This window comes from Tyto alba, unplaced genomic scaffold, assembly GCF_018691265.1.
Source record: "Tyto alba isolate M040663 unplaced genomic scaffold, T.alba_DEE_v4.0 Super-Scaffold_1, whole genome shotgun sequence".
Taxonomy (NCBI): Eukaryota; Metazoa; Chordata; class Aves; order Strigiformes; family Tytonidae; genus Tyto; species Tyto alba.
Genome location: NW_024881261.1, coordinates 16217146 through 16234061, shown reverse-complemented (window position 1 = coordinate 16234061; position 16916 = coordinate 16217146). Strand labels below are relative to the sequence as shown.

At 42.6% G+C, this 16916-nt stretch overlaps 1 protein-coding gene across 5 annotated transcripts in view; it reads right to left on the bottom strand.

Annotated features, from left to right (window-relative positions):
- The window catches only part of LCOR (ligand dependent nuclear receptor corepressor), an 81324-nt gene extending 64629 nt beyond the window's left edge, over positions 1–16695 (bottom strand). For 2 of the 5 annotated variants that reach the window (XM_042789487.1, XM_042789702.1), the window contains exon 1: positions 16562–16695. In XM_042789487.1, the coding sequence (XP_042645421.1) occupies positions 16562–16658 (97 nt within the window). In that variant the 5' untranslated portion in view covers positions 16659–16695. The remainder of the gene's footprint in view (positions 1–16561) is intronic. The other 3 variants (XM_042789535.1, XM_042789652.1, XM_042789596.1) reach the window with 3 other exon arrangements.
- Positions 16696–16916: the final 221 nt, after the last annotated feature.

Sequence of the window (16916 nt, the reverse complement as noted above, 5' to 3'; positions counted from 1 at the left end):
AGGCAACAATGTTACTTCTATGATCTTCTTGTTACTCTCAGTAACAAGGCAACTATGTAGATTCTTTATATGCAGGCCAGTCCACAGATCAAAAAGGAAATGAAAAAGCCAAAACCCTTTTAACAGAAGCCATCTTTCCGCCTATCATGTTGCTGAACCTTAGGACAAACTCCAGCATCGTTCAGATTACGCACATTGTCATCACATCAAAACAAGAGACTGAAGGTTTTCTCTCCTCTCAACAACCACTAAGCTACCTAATTTCTGAAATAAGCCATCCTATGAACATCTACAGCTTCTGCTTGTGGTGCGATGTCAAGAACAAAGAATCAGGTCCTATCAGTCTGCTTCATCTTTAACAGAGACTGGTTAGTCCCATATACTTCAATGGAGATTCAAATGACAGATTCCCAGTCATCCCTCAAGCTAAAAACACATGAAACACAGCTTTTAAGGGTATTGTAACACCACTTTAAAGTAGTTCAACTATAGGGTCGGTATAGAACCAAAAACTACATCATCTGATTGAAGAACTCAATGCATTTTAGGAAGATGTGAGGCTTTGGACATGACAAAAATTAATCTTTGCTTTTTTGCACCAAGAGACATTGGCAAAGTATCTGTGTAATCTTCTTCCTGTTTTGAGGGATCAGCGCTAGCATGAGGTGAACTCCAGTCAATGCTACAGATTCAAAGCACAGTCTCATAAGCATATCTTCCAGCAGTAACAGCAGCTTTTGCTGCCCTTCCATTCTCTGCTCCATCACTCATTCCTACCCCTGCACTCCATCAGTTATATTAGTGCAAGTTCATAAGACTGCATACGGGACGGGACAAATTATTTCTGTCTACCCCATCCCCCTTTTTTATTAATAAAATAGAATAAAAGTAACTTCTGCAAGTTCATCTTGCATAAGAATGGCTGTTGAGAGTTAAGACAAAGGTTTAATTAGCCCAGAATCCCAATTCCAATAAAGGCAAAGTGTAAGTGGCCAGACAGGGGGTTGTCTTAAGCAACGCCATGATGAAAACCATGCCCAGCAAATCCCAGAGTACATCTGCTTAGGAACCAGAGAAAGGTAACTACTGCTTAAGAGGCTGTTCAAGAACAGAGCATGCACTTACTCTAGTTTGTCCTTGTAAGTGAAAAACATGGGAGATGTGTACTACAGTGAAGATGCTGGAGAATCAAGGCCTGTTAGAACAGAATGGAGCTGAAGTCAACAATATGATGTGCTGCACAGGCTTTTGCACAGTGTGCTGCTGAAAACAGAGGAGATGTACAGGAGCAGCCCAGATTCGTGCTCCTGCAGGAAAGACCACCGCATGGATCACAAAGTTCCAGCAGAAGGCAAAGGGCTCTAATGCTGAATGAGCAAATAGACGTGATCTGGGAACGGCTCTTATGCCAGTTCTTTCTCCCAAACACCATGCTGGTCTGACATAGCCCTGTTGTGCTCTTTGGTCAACAGTCAGAGTTGCTGCCCAACAAATCCCAGCAGATGAATTCATCACAAGTGCTGAACTGCCCTTAGCTCTTCTTGCTTTTTGCCCTGGTGACTCCTGTTTGGAAGCAAGCCCTATGGCAACTTTCAAACTTGGGTAAAGGAAAAAAATCTCTAAAACCACCAGCCATGACGAATGCATCCTGACTGGATGACCACATAGAAGACCCAGTTCAAACCTGCTTGACTCATGCAACCTGTGCTCAACCCATAGATCCTCTGCAGTTGGGATTCTCTCATTGAAATGGGAAGATACTGAATTAAAATAAGAATGCTTCACAGTGGTTTAGTATAAGGCGTCGACTACCTTCAGGGGCTTTCCAAGGCTAGAAATCTACTGTCTCTGCCATTTGAGAAAGTATTGCCCCTAAACCAGCTGATTCAGCTCTGGCCCATCTCTCCAATTGGCATCATAAACATAAAGGTGTGTGATACCCTTGCAGGGATTGCTGTCATCTCCTTAAAGCTCAAATATGCAGATCACCCAGATGGGTAAAGAGAAACCCTTCCTTTAGGCCAACATTCAAAAGTGTGCTGACTCTAATCCAAAAGGAGAAGAATCAAGATTACCATTAAACTGTAGGAACCAGAAACAAGAAATACCTATGAGAACTACTACTAAGGGATATAAAGATAGATTCTGCTGTTCTGATCTCTGGAAATCAACTTTCGCTGACAGCAACTAGTGATGATTCTAATGTCTCCATTATAGCATCATTTTCTCTGTATTTTTTTGTTAATTTTATGAAGAACAAACACATTGGATAAAAGATTTTATTCTACTCACTGGAGACATACTACAACTTAAGGCACATTCACCAGAGAGGCAGCATCAAGAACAGAATGAGACTTGCCTGACTCACGTGCCTGAAAGGAAGGGGAAAAACTCAACAGCAGTAGAATGTGTGTGCATGTAAAATGTACGATTCCAAAATATACTGTGTAAATTGTTAATTACAAAAAGCAGAGTAAGAACTCTCAGAACTCCACAACTCACTTATCCCAACTTACTAGAAGACAGATTACTGCAAACTGAAGTTTACTGTAAACAGCAAAGTCAACTCTGCAGCACGTCTTCAATGTCTTGACGCTGTGATTACCGATTACCTGGCTCTTTAATCCATGATAAATCCACCTCTCCACTGAAAGGGCTGATCCCACTCATCCTCTACAATGCTCACTCATCTTGCATTTGCATGGTAACACAACAAGATGGTTCAGGGATCAGTTCCCTGATCCAATCCACCATGCATCTACACAAAGTGAGGGCACTAGCACAAAGGGGGTGGCACGATCTACACTAGATTAAAAACTACTGTGTAGCCCTTAATTGTGTTTTTACAAGAAAAGTCACTTCCACTGATATGCATCCCTTGGATGCGCAATCTATTTTCTTGTGACGGAATCAAGACCTTTCCTGATGGATCTTCTATACTGGCCAGCATTAAACAACTGTACTCTCCCAACCTTCTCACTTAGGTTAAATGACGCAAAATTGCTATTTCTCAGAGATTACCTTCAGAGTTACTGCCCAAGCCTGTACCTACCACAAATGCAATGCAAAGGTGCACAGTTTGGTATGGTCTGTACGTAGACTCACAGTTTCTTCAGAGTGAGATGCTTTATTACAGTTGCTCTAGCATAACCTCTCCTTTATGTGAAAGGGGAAAAAAGTCTACTGTATGTTTCCTGTAGCATCTTCTACACACACTAGAAATCAGGTTAGGATATATAAACTATAATCAATCCATTTCAGTGTTTTCCACTAAAATAGTGATTTTACACAGAGAATAATTTCACACCTTTTCAAAAATCTGACCCTCTACAATCTTGCTTACATTACTGTGATGCAGTACCGTTGAAAAAAATAGATAGCATAATGTTTAACTCTATTCTGGAAAAAAAAAAAAATCATGGTTGAAAATCCAACAGTGGATCTATCAAATGTTCTTGAGGACCATTTCCTGATGTTGCTTTCCTTAAAATAAAGGTTCTCTGATGAACCTATCTAGACCAATCTCTATGCTGTCCTTACCCTTAACTCTAACTGAAAACAAAAAGTTTTTAGAATAGCTTTTCCCAGGTAACTTCTCGGCTTTCTAAGCTTAAAAAACAATAAAAAAAAACAAACAAAACCCACAGAACCTGCCTACCTTCTCCCACCAGTCTCTTCCCAAACACCAGCCCCCAAGTTTCATGCTAGAACTTTGATAAGCAAAGGCTTCAACAGAATATACTTCTTTCTCCCTCACGAGAAGATGACCTGAAACTGGTTTTCACCTAGAGTTGGAAATATTTTGTCTATTTCCCAAAATGCTTTAAGATGTATTTGGAAGATTATCAGAGTTTAGTCTGTAGTTGAGTATCTTAAAACTAAATAGCCATGACTTCCCTTCAGACAGGTCTCTTAGTTATGCCTACACTCACTCCATCAAAAAAAAGGAAAAGAAATGGGAAAAAAAGAGAAAGAAACCCACACCCTAAAAAAACTTCAAAAAGAACAACCACCCCCACACACACACACAAAAAACCCAACAAAAAACAAAACCAACCAACACACCACTAGAAACAACTATTTAAAACTATTTTTAAGCAAAATTTATTTCATTGTTGACCTTCCATTTTTCTTGTCTCTGGATTCCACAGAAACATCTCTCAACTAAACTAACTATACCATTTAGTATGGCACTCGCAGCCCACTTAATCCAGAGACAGAAAAACAAAAACTTTTTAATTCTTTGTTTTAGATGCACCTTTACATTCCTTCAGTGAATTCAAACAAGGTAAGTAATTATATGGCTATTAAAGATTATCATCTCCTTTTCTAAAAGCATTCTTTGTGAAGTTTGACCCCCATTTATGCTAAATCTGGATTTTCAAAACAGTTTACTGAGATATTCATTTTCCTTCACTGCTTCCAAGAGGAAAGACTCTTGGGATACTTCAGGGCTATGATGTTCCATTAGCTCATATTCGGCTCTATCTTGTCTACCTCCCCTCAGACTGAACAGGGAGGAGCCACCTGAGTAAAAGAATGCATTACCAAGGAGATTGAAAGCCTGCAGACAAGTATTTTGCGTGTCATTTTGAGAACGAGAGTAAATTTATGACCTTCTGTGAGGCTACCTGAAGCAAAAGTTCATGTTCCTAAGACCATCTGACTCATTCTGCTTTAGCTCCCGACCCTGCGCTGAGTGTGGGCTGAGAGGAGAGCAAGAGAGTTATTGCGCTAACAGCCAAAGCCCATTTGCATGCTGGCTTCCATGCTGACAGAAAGCAGGAATTTGTCCACAGGAGAGGCTCACTTGTCACACCTAACCACCAGCTGCTCCAGCAGGGACCAGTGCCCTTTTGCAGCCACTGCGATTTGATGGTTTGTAGCTCAGAGGCACAGGACACCACATGCAGGGACTCCTCCACGTACCCACATCTATGGCTTTCCTTCTGGCCCACTCACAGCTAAGGTCCCATGCACCCTGCTCAGCCTAACCTAGGACCTCTCACTAAAGCCAAGGTTTATCAAATCTTCATTTCAATACCCAGCTTACACAAACAGACCCTGATATAGCTGTGCTGGCAAAACTATGGGGCAACAGTGTTCAGAGCAAGAATTTTTTTTTGCCATCACCAACAGTATCTCAAAACTATGCAATAAATTCAACACACTTAACCATTCAAGTCTGCCCGTACACACCAGTCTGAAATTAGCTCTCCCTGCTGCTTACAGGTAGAATCATGAAAACCCTCCCAGGCAGCACCATGGTAAACAGAGAGCAAAGATTTATTTGCCTTAAAGATGAGATCAGAGAATCACTCATCTCTTCCCTCAAACCAAATATAAAAGGACTACTCTTCCCTTACAGCAATGGAAAGCCCTCCAAGTTCCAGATAATAAAAGGACAGACAGGAAAGAATATCAAGCAGGATTTAAGGTTAGGATGCTGAAATGCCCATAAGCATGATAAGCAGGAGGTGCTGGTTTCTTGGGAATTAGTATATTTGCATAGACTTTTTTTTTTTTTGAAAAGTAGGTTTAGTAGTTTTGATCCTGAAGAAAAAAAAAAGTTTCCAGAAATAACTGCTTACTTTCTGAAGTTTGTGAGGTGTCATCACAAGCACATTTAGCTGCTAAAGTTCATCAACATGCCAGTAAGTATAGACCAAAGCAGCTGTGATCAACTCCTCCCTTCATGCCTTCCCCTCCACCACCTCCCATTATATATAAAGCTGCAAAAGGCATTTCCTACCCTAGGGGCAGGAGCAGTCCTTGGGCTACAAGGGGTTGAGAAAATTTGAAGCCCTATCTGCTGTTCTTATTTAGAGCACAGAATTCAGTTCAAAGTACAAGCAGCAGGAAGATACAAATTCAAGATTAGTCACAGGCAAACAGATGATTTAGGAACAAGAATCAATCTGTTATAGGCAAGGAGTGCAGCCTCCATGGCAAAGGAGGCTACAGTTCTGCAACATCTTTAACTTAGAAAGTAAATTTTTAATCTAATTTGAAACTGAGTAACTTGTTGAGCAGAGTAACCTCTGAACTCTATATTCAATTTTGTACTGTTAGTGTGCTCAGTCTGTGACCTTAGCTACAGTTCTAGTAAAATAGAGTGAGCTGGAAAAACGGTCAGGATGGAGACTGGTAATCCCTAGGTGCACTGCTGTTCTGGGTATCAAAGCCCAAACAGCTTAAGTGTCCATTCCATACTTCAAATACCTTCTTGTCATTAAAATAAATAAATCCATGTCCTCTTGAGACCAGAAAGGTGGTTTACCTGTTGTTTCAGGGTATCTGCCAATGCACAGCATGAAGACTACATCAGTTTACACTCAAGCCTGTGCGCTCAAAGTTCCCTTCACAACCATGTAAAGTAGGAGTGCTAATGAAATCTTTAGATCCAACACAAACTCTGTAGCAGGAGTCTGGCCTTCACAGCAATGTTGTTGGAAGCAAAGATACAGAAGCCCTGAGTATAGGGAGTGCAGCACTTTAAAGTCATACTTAGTGCCCCTCCAACCTTCTTGCAAAAGTTAGCTTTCAAGTTGAAGTTTTCCAGGGTTTGCCTCTTCTGTGATATCCATTTTTGGATAAAATATACTTTTAAATAGTTAGGCATGAGAAGAGAAAGAAAAAAAAAAAAAACCTCAATCCTAATATAATAGATGACTAAATATCAGATCATACTCCTTAACACCTACAGCCAAACAGCTCTTGTTTACAAATCATTGAGAGCAGTAATTTTCAAACTGTGGGCTCCTGTAAAGCATAAAGACCCCACGCAATTTAAACTACTGGCAATAGCCTTGTTTTTCCACAGTTGCTTCTTGCCAAGTTCAGGTTGAAAACCACTGATTTAAGAGAGCCCTGGCAAAACACAATTCTCTCAATGGTTTAGGCTTGTTCAAGAGATAAATACGGTGTTCCTGCTGAATTCAAAAGATCATATGAAAAATGGACCACTGCATGGCCTGTTTCAACTGAGCACCGAAGCCCAGTGGGCACTGATGTGCCCAAATTGTGGCACATCACACAAGAAAAATTGCTGAGTCAAGAACAAGGGATTAGGTTTCGTGAAGAGTTTACAAAAATATCCCTGTAAAATACAAGAATTAGGATCTTGTAGCATCTTACCATACAGTTCCAGACGATTACATTTTTATTACTTTGTACGAATGCACAGGATGACAAGGAGGATAGAAAAGTATAAAAAACAAGAGCAATGTGCAGGCAGTAGTTAAGCGCTTAACCAGAAACACCAAAATTAGCATTGTTATCCTTGCTATAATTTTCTCTCCCAAGTATAAGCTAGAATAACCTAAACGTTCATGGGAAGTACTTCAGGGAAAAAGTTACTTTTTTCCTCCTCCAAGTGACTTCGACACTTCATTTTTACAGAGGCTCAGTACACTTGTCTTACACAGCACATTTTGAAGTTCATCTAAACCTACACATAACCAACATTCCACACTTTGTTTTCCCCTTCACACTTTTCTATCCTTCACTCAATCTTGTAATATTTTGAAAGATAGTAAGCTACAGTATGCAGATAAATGATAACCACTAAGGTCACTGACACATTCCACTTCCATTCGAACAGGAGTATAACTTTCCCAAGACATTTAAAACCAGCAAGGGACACTCCCCTTACTTAGCAATGAGGTCAATTGGATCAAGAAACGGTCACTGAAACAAAAATGCAGAAGTTTTTTTTCAAAGAGAAGTTTTCCTCACTGCCTGTTTTGGAAGTACAGACTATCAGATGACTGTTTTTTCCATAAGAAGTTAAGATAGACCCTCATGAGAAACCCCAAAAGAGAGAGTATATTATCATATAAACTTAAGTTTCACTCATGACTTCAAAATACTAAAGAAAAAGCTAGGGATAAGGTAGCTGTGTTCCACCTTTTCTAAAGGATGTAAATGGAATCACTGCTTCAAGAGGATTGCTTTTAAGTTTTCTTAGGTCAGAAAAGGAAATGACCTGCATGCTTTCCTATTCTCTTGCTTTTGCAGAGCAAAATGGAAGTTATTAAGTGTCCACCTACGCAAAAAGTTTTCTTCATGCAAAGAATACAATGACATGTTTTCAGAAATGCCTCTAGACATCATGATAAAGCATATTCTAGAAAGCGGCTTTCATCATTTTTTGCCACAATTACAAATCTTAACCCAGAAGATGGCCAAACTTGAGACAAGGTCTGCTGTAACACTGGTTTATTTTCAGCTTGTTCACAAAAAGGCCAAAATAACTACCAAAGAAGCCAAAAGCCAAGTAAGCCAGTTTGCTATAAACATTTAAACAAAGCTAATCCATTTTGTGTATTCCAATATATTTATATATTTTTTAAGAAGCCCACGACTGCAGGACACTAGGCACAGCAGAGAGGGCTCTTCTGGCCACAAGACTCCTCAGTTGAAGCATACAAGCACATTACTCCAATTAATCTGTGGCTAGCCCGTGACAAAGTTTCAAAACTGACCCACATGTCTGTCTGCACATTAAGCACAGGCAGAGTACATGAAAGCTTTGTGTGTATGAATTGCTACCGAGAGTTTAACAGCTGCAGGAACCTGTCCTTACAAGGCAGGAGGCTGAACACGGGTAACATAGCTAACATTTGGCTATTCCACAGGTAACATAGCAAGCTGTAGCAAAGGGAGCCAAACAGCACATTGCTACAGACTCATGACTGACACCACTACGTGCTCAAGAGGTCCGGGTGAGGAGCATTGGCATTATGTACTGGCCTGGAAGTATTAGTGGGGAATTGCAGGCTGTAGGCTGAAACTTTCACATCCTTTTGTTACTGTAACCAAAGGAAAAAGAAATCAAGAAATTAAGAACTCTGCAGCTTGACTACCTGTTCCTCTTCCTACTCTGGCAGTTGCTCCACTTTCAAAACACGACCACCACCCTAACCTAGTAACAGCAGAGGAAGGCAAAAGACCACATCAGATACTCATCTACATAATTCTCTCCAGCCAGATATTGAAACACCTCTACTATAAGTGTTTGCAAAAAATGTTCAAAGAGAACCAGGAAATTTTTCATTAGTAAACTCAACTCAAGAGTTAAGATTGCCTGGTAGCCTCTGATGTCTTTCCACACTACTGTATTCAAGCTTCTGAAAGCTTCCTTTGTTAATGAATACTAGGCTCTTGTCCAGTCTTCTCCCCCTCTTCTCCCTCCCATAAAATATCATGGTCCTCAGGGCATAAGGAACATCCTTTGTCTGCCTGCAAGTCTTCCCTGTGCAGCCACTTTGCCACCGCTTCTGGAAAATGCAACAGGAGTACCATCTTTTATTTTGTCTGTAAGAGGAGTGGAAAAAACAGATGGAGGCATCATCTAATAGCAATTTTACTACGTAGGAAGTCGTGTCCTGCAGAAATGTTAAAACATCATACCCTCCACTTCATCTTTCATGTGCCAGCAGCATTGATGTGTAACTTTTAAATCTACTACTCTAGCTCTGAACTGAATTTTTTTGTCAACTCACCATAAAAGAACACACAATACAATAACAGTACAGCATTCTCCAAGAGAAAAATCGAAACTGAAGCTTTATTTTCACAGAAGAAGCTGAGGCCACATGGATTTATCATAGAGAACTGAGGAACCCCAGAGGCCTGCAGATACAGGGGAGAAGTGGTGTAAAGCTGCAACTTATTAATGGAGGTACTGGACAAGAGCATCCAACACAGTTGGGAAAGCAAAGCCCACAGTTCATTATCAGGGAGAGCGCATGCTATAACCCACAATGCTTTGAAGAGGGAGAATGAAACTCTCCCTGCTACTGTAAGTGAACACAATGCATGCAGAAATTAGCACTTATTCAGGAAAAGACAACTTGGATTTGTGTATGTGTGACAATACCAGCTGAATAGCCTCAACTCTTCATTCTCTGCCTCTCTATCCTCTGCAGATGTTGCACAAAAAAAAAAAAAAAAATTTGTTTTCCAGTCAGGTCTAGTCAGAGAACTGATTCACCAAGCTGCCACACATGGTTGTGCCAGCACAGAGGGGACTATTTAAACCAGCTTAGACAGCACTGCTGTCAAACATAACCACAGTCTGTAGCACACTTACAAGACAGAAGATGCAAACTTGAAAACTCCCTGCCTTTCAATGAGGCTACTCTGTTCCCCTCTCCCTTTCCCATCGCCACAGACATGATCCCATATCCAGTGCTTCAGCTGAGCTCTCCTGCTTATCTCATTCCTAACTAGGATGACTCAGGTTACTAAGTACCACCAGAAGATTAACTGGTTTTGCATAGTCTTCTGTCAAGTTACTAAAAACAAGCGCTACCACCCCTTTTGGCCAGAGGTAGAACCTAGATTGGCTCAGCCCATCCAACCCTGCTCTCAGAAAATCCAGAAATTTTGTATTTCTCAGAGAATTATATATATTCATCCCAGTATCCTTCAAGAACCAAAGCCTCATCCTCTTAAGAGTGAAAACATATATATATACGAGGGTGAGGAAGATTGGAAAGTCCCCTGTAAAATACTGCAGTAGTGTCCTCTCCGCCTCAACCAGCACAACACGGCTACCTTTCTTTAACCCCACTAAATGTCTGGTTTTCCTCAAACCTTGCCTAAATGGACTTTTACGAAGTATTCTCATTGTTATTTTACATTAGCCATGACAGAACACAAGTTCTCAGACCAAAAAAAAAGCCAAACACCCACATGACAGTACTTGTCTGGATGTAAAATAGCCTAAGATGGTAAAGCATTAAGCCATTTAAGTACTATGCAATAAGGATTTAGACAAGTGGGCACAAGAATTGGGATTTTCTATCATCCATTCTTAATTAAAGTGGTTATTGTATTTCTGTACATAACAGTATTTGGATTATCATCAATATACAACAAAACTGTCATAAAATGGCTTAAAAATTCTGAACAGTCCAAGTAATTTTCTAAAATGGTGCCATACCACAAAGCTGTAAATCTGTAGTTATATATATCTCAATATAAATACTACGAAGATTTTTTATCTAGGTGAATCTGGACTATTTCCTGCATGCACAGAATGGATTACTGCAATTCATTTTGAGAAATCCTATTAAAAGTGGAAGAACTCTGAATGTCATTAGCTCTTAGTTAAAAATTAAGTCAAAAAACCCTATACTTCCTGCAAGATGAACATGTCCCAAGAAGGAAACCTCCCACCTTGCAGTGATAGTTATTACTTCACACAAAGTAAACCAGCTTTCTGTTGAAATGTGAAACAAAGCAAGTGATTTGGCCTAGTCCAAAATTTAATGTCTCAGTCACCAGAAGAACTCAAGATGGTATAAAACAAAGTGATTATTAAGATTTTTTTGAGTATGCTTTTGTTTGGTTGACATCATCTCTGTCAGGGTAGAAGGTATTCTTCATTTTCAAATAGGGAAACAAGGACAAATCTGAAGTGATTTATTTGAAGCAGATCTAGAATCATCCCCCACAGTTCAACTTCTACTGTTCTTCAGATGCATACCATCCTTCCATGCACATTTAAAGTAAAGCTAAATATCAAGCTGTAAATTTCACTCCTTACAACTAAAGATTTTTATTTTTAAATGACAGCTGCCTCGACTTTTTTCCTGGCATAACTTTGTCATAAAAGGGTAATTCTCCCTCTCCATAACCATCCTGCCAATAAGCAAAAATGTTTGTGTATAGCCCAGATCTTCCTGAACAAGCCTTCAGGTACTATACTTTAAAGTTTCTGTACAACAGAAGCATATTCATTTAAAAAAAAAGCTGAAAGCTGCATCTACATTACATGCATGTTGGAATAAGGCCACGTAGTACCACTTACACACTTGCTGTGGACACAGCAAGGGGCATATCTAAAACAGATACCAGTTTAGGATAGCCCTTCATTTAAACTTCTACTTTAGCACTTAACTTGCTTTCTATTATTATTTTTCACCAATATCAGGGCTATAATAAGCTTTCTCATTTTGGAACAAAGAAATACAATCCGCCCTTTGAACTAAAACTACGTTAAACACTTGGAGACTCAAGCCTGCTTCCAAAACAATGAGATAACACAGTTAACTGTTTGGAAGCAGCAGCTAATTCATATCATATACAGGCTGGAACCAAGCAATAATCAAGATAAGAAAATGTAATAAAGATTTCAGAATTATTCAACTGTTATACACCTTCTCTTGATTAATATTAGCTTCTAATACTTCCTGATATATCATATTTCTTCCACAGGATCCACACTTTAGTCCTAAGTATCTAAGGTCACAGAAGACCACCACTATTCAACAAATTAGTACACAGAAACAGATCTGGTAGTTAGGTTGCAGTATTTCAACAGCAGCAATTAAAAAAAAAAAAAAAAAAAAGAAAAAAAGAACAAACAAAAGAAATTATTTCAGCTTATTTTGACAGCTTAAGAGTAAAATCAACAGCAAAACAGCATCTCAGTGAAACAGAGACAGAGCTCAAGATGATTGGAAATCTTATGTGAATGTTACGGGTTTTTCCTTTAAATCATCATTTTGCTCCCAAAACTAGGATCACTGCTGAAGAGAATTAATACATTCCCTCCGGGCCCACACCCCCCCAACACAGGCTGTAATTCAGTCAGGGAGTCTCTAAGAGTACAGCTAATATTTAACAAAGGGCCAAGCATCACCAGCTAGTAGAAATGCATGCGACCGCCTCAGACTATCACTCCAGTAACCACACAGCATTGCAATGCTATTACTGCCTGTATAAAAGGTGTCAGGAGGGTTCCAGGGATCTGTGGGTTCTCTCCTCCCTCAAAATCCCCATTCCTTAGCTGATCCAATCTCATCAACCATTTCCAATTCAGCAAGTGTCTGAACAGCAGGTGACTGGAGGCTGGGAGGGGGAGAAAAAAAAAAATTAAAAAAATAAAACCATCACATATATTTGTCTCTCAGTATCTGCTTTTGGCCATTGAGAAAGATGCTAACACTCAAGACTGGTACAGAGAACACATATGTCAGCATCAAATAGTTATCATCTGGCATATCAGGTCTCTAGAATCAAAGTCCTACAAGGGCATCAAGACACCGTATGCCACTCCCAGCTACATTCCTATGCTGGGGTTCAACAGCCCAATGCATCTCACTGCAAAGAAAGCTTAGACACCCCTTCTCCACACTTCCCTCCACCTTCGGGCCACAGCAGGCTGCTCCCTCACAAATACACCACAGCATCAACAGAACTGCTCACAGACCTGTCCCCCACCAGCTGCACCACCTCCTTCCCTCCAAAAAAGGGGCTTGAAACACATGACAAGGAAGGAACGTTCAAGGCAGATCAGTTCCCTGAGCTACCTCCCACAAAAAGCTGCGCTGGCACAACCAAAGGTGCAACTCTGACAATTCAAGATGATCTGTATCTCTACTGCTGCCTTCTCACTCTTTTCCTTTCCACCAGCTATGCATTCCCACCCTCCTCCTTGTGCTAGCACTGGTATTTGCTTGACCCAACAACAAGACAGTTCAGGGAGCTATACTAGCAGAAAACTGTTCTACTCCCTCCAAAAGATGATGTTCTCTCCTAGCACATCTCCCCTGAATTGGCTCCCTGTGGCCAGAGGTGGTCAGTCCTTCAGCCCTCCTGTGTTTTTGCTCCCCCTGAGAGCCCAAGCTTAGTCTGACAAACTGTCATGAAGCCACAGTCCAAAAGAGCAGCCTATTGCAGAAGCAAAGAACAAGAGGGGAAAGTGAATTACTTAAGCCATTTTTATTGCCAAATGCACTCGTTCAAACCACAGGCTTTATTTTTCTGACTACCAGACTGTGTATGACTTTTCAGGGAACAATGCTAGCACAGAGAATCCCACACACCTCAGATTTACTTTCAGCACTAAATATGAATGAGTATTTCTGAAGCAACAAGGATTCTCCCATTCTCTTCCTCCCCATATTTATCTATCAGCATTTATTACGCAAATAAATTCTTAGAGACTTCTACAGACAGCCAAGGCGAAACAGAACGTCACATCATTTAACAGGTCAACTTCCAAATCTCATGGAACGTTGTCAAAACTCACTTAAAAAGACAAAAGAGATGTATTTGCAGCAAGGGATTAAGATCACAGCATAATTTCAGCTGGACATCCTGGGCTAGTGCAATAAATCTTTTATAATTCTGTGAAAAAATATCAAAAACAAAAAAGGTAACAACATATTTACATGACCCAACAATTTATGCAAGATTCATACTAGGAACAGGGCAGGTCCAGAGATCTCATAAAGCTGATCAATTTGAGGTTGAAACTATTTATGACACAGTGCCATCAAGATAAAAGTCACATAGCACTGTTACACTTTGGACTTTTTTTTTTTAAATGGTTTTGTACTTTACCTCCAAAAAATCCCAGTGTTTAGCAGTGTTCACAATATCTTTTGTTAAACACACACAGAGGGACTTTCACAGAGGGGAAATGTTTTGGAGGAACAAAACGTATATCTAATTTAAGCATGAGGAAGAGATATGGAAGGTATAGAGGAGAAAGCAACTTCTCCAGGAGCTGGCAATTTAAATGGCTTTAGGGAAGTGGAACAGGGTGTGTACAAATGGGGGTGGCAGGGGGTGGTGGTGTTTGTTTTAAGTTTTAGCACTTAGGGTTGCTAAGAACTTTAATAACATGGTGTTTTCCTTGAGTCTATAGATAACACGAACTTTTCTAGCTACCCAAGATTTTCCCAAAGAGCAGCATAATGAACAGACACATTTCCTGCATTTCACTGAAATACAAAATCTTGAATAGCAGTTTTGAAATTGTCCTTTCCCCCCTCCCCACTTCCTTCTCCACCCCACTCTTGTCCTCACAGATATTTGGTTAAACGCTGAGCAGCAGGACAGCTCCACAGGGGGACCGAAGGACCCAACGACAAAGCAGCAGGCAGCAAGAGGAAGACAAGATGATATGCTGCAAGTAAGGAGTTTAGAAAGGACTAGAACAGGTGACCCCCAGCAGCCGAGGTAAGAGGAGATGAGAAAAGGAAATAGAAGTAAAATAAATCTGGTTCAATCAGAGGTGAAAGCCAACAAAACGTTCGTAACATAGCAAAGCTAGAATCAAAATAAAGCCCCATAAACTGGATCTAGAAGCATCATTAATTGGTTGGAAAGAAAACCCAGCACTTTTGTTTAGAGGCCGAGTTTCTCAGCAACGTATTGCCCTTGAACCGCTTTATGCTTAAGCAAGTTAATTGCTCATATTAATTTGTAGTTAACAACATCTAGCGCACACTTTTATGTTACAGAAATTTAAACATTTAGATGAAGCCAAAAATATATGCAGCAGCAGTTACAACTCCTGGTGTAGCCAAAAATGGTGTTTCAAATCCCTGATAATGAACTAGGATGCTGAGCTAACTGACAATAAGAGGTTTAACTCTGCACACAAGGAACTAAAGTGAATCTGTGAATGTTATTACAGATTACCTACACTGAGCAGTCACTGGCAGATTATGGCCATATTTGCATATTTAAAAATAAAACGAGGGTCTGTGCTCAATTAAAAGCAGTAGGCCAAACAAGAAGAGACATACCAGCGTTCTGGTTAGAGATTTTTAAGATTACTGTGGAAGTGTATAGCCCACTGCTGTCAAACCTATTTTACTATCTTTGCAGACACCGAATTCCTTGCCCAGAGTTGGCATTTTTGTGTATTTTGGGACCCACAGAAAAGCCCTCAATTTCTCACTAGGGAAAGAGAAAAGGGCAAAAATCTGTATTTTGAACGGAGAAAGTTACTAGAGATGAAGGGGCATCAGGGCCTTCTTTTGCAAAAACCCCAAATATTCGATTGCAAGGAGCCTGCATAACAACAAACGTGCACAAGAGAGGAGGAGGAGGGGAAGGAAAAAAAAAAAAAAAAGGGGGGGGGGGGAGGGAGAAGAAGAGAAAAGCAATCACACATCCTTTTAACCCCCGCGGCCCCGCTCCGGATTCACAGCATCAATCCGGCAGCCCGATCCACAACTTTCCGCCGGCCCCGCCACCGCGCTCCCCGCCTCCCCGAGCCTCCCCCCCCCCCCCCGAGCTGCTCCCGCTGGGGCGCGGGGCGGGCGCGCCGCCGGCTCCGCGGCCTCCCCTCCCTCCCTCCCTCCCTCCCTCCCTCCCTCCCTCCCGCCTCGCCTCACGGCGGCGGGCCGGGGGCCGGCGGGCCGGGCCGGACTCGCCTCCCGCGGCGGCGGATGGGCAGTGACAGGCGGGCCGCTCCCCGCCGTAAACAAGTTTGAAGGGGCCGCGGCCGGGCCGGGCCGGGCCGGGCGGAGCGGGCGCGGCGCTGACAGGGGCCGCACAAAAGGGCAGGGCAGGGCAGGACCCCCCCCCCCCCCCCCGCCCCGCTACGGCTCCCGGCGAAGGGCGGGGCCCGGCCCGGCGCCGCTCGCCTCACGGCGGCCCACGCCGGCGGGGGGAGGGCGGGCGGGCCCGCAGGCCGCGGCGCCGCTCGCCTCACGGGCCGCCCCCCCCCCCCCCCCACCATCCCGGCGGAGCCTCCCCCCGCCGCCGCCGCCGGGCCCGGCCTCCCCGCCGCGCCGCCGTCCCTCACCTACACAGTGAATGAGCTTGTGTCGCCACGAATCGAGCTGGTGGCGAACGCCGCGCCTCTCGATGGAGCACTGCTGCCGCCCGCACGGGCTCGCCATCTTCTGGGCGGCGGGCGGGGGTGGGGGTGGGGGCGGCGGCGGGCACGGCCGGGGGGGGGGGGGGGGGGCAGGGACGGGAAGGAAGGGCCGCGCGCCGCGCCGCGCCACGCCCACCCGCCGTTAGCGCCCGCCTCGCGCCGCCACGCAGGCGCCGCCGGGCCGCGCCACGCCCCGCCGCCTGCCTACCCCCCCACCTCCGCCCCCCCCCCCCCCCCAACCTTCCCGCCGCACGCATGCGCCCGCCTCCCCCTCCCCTCC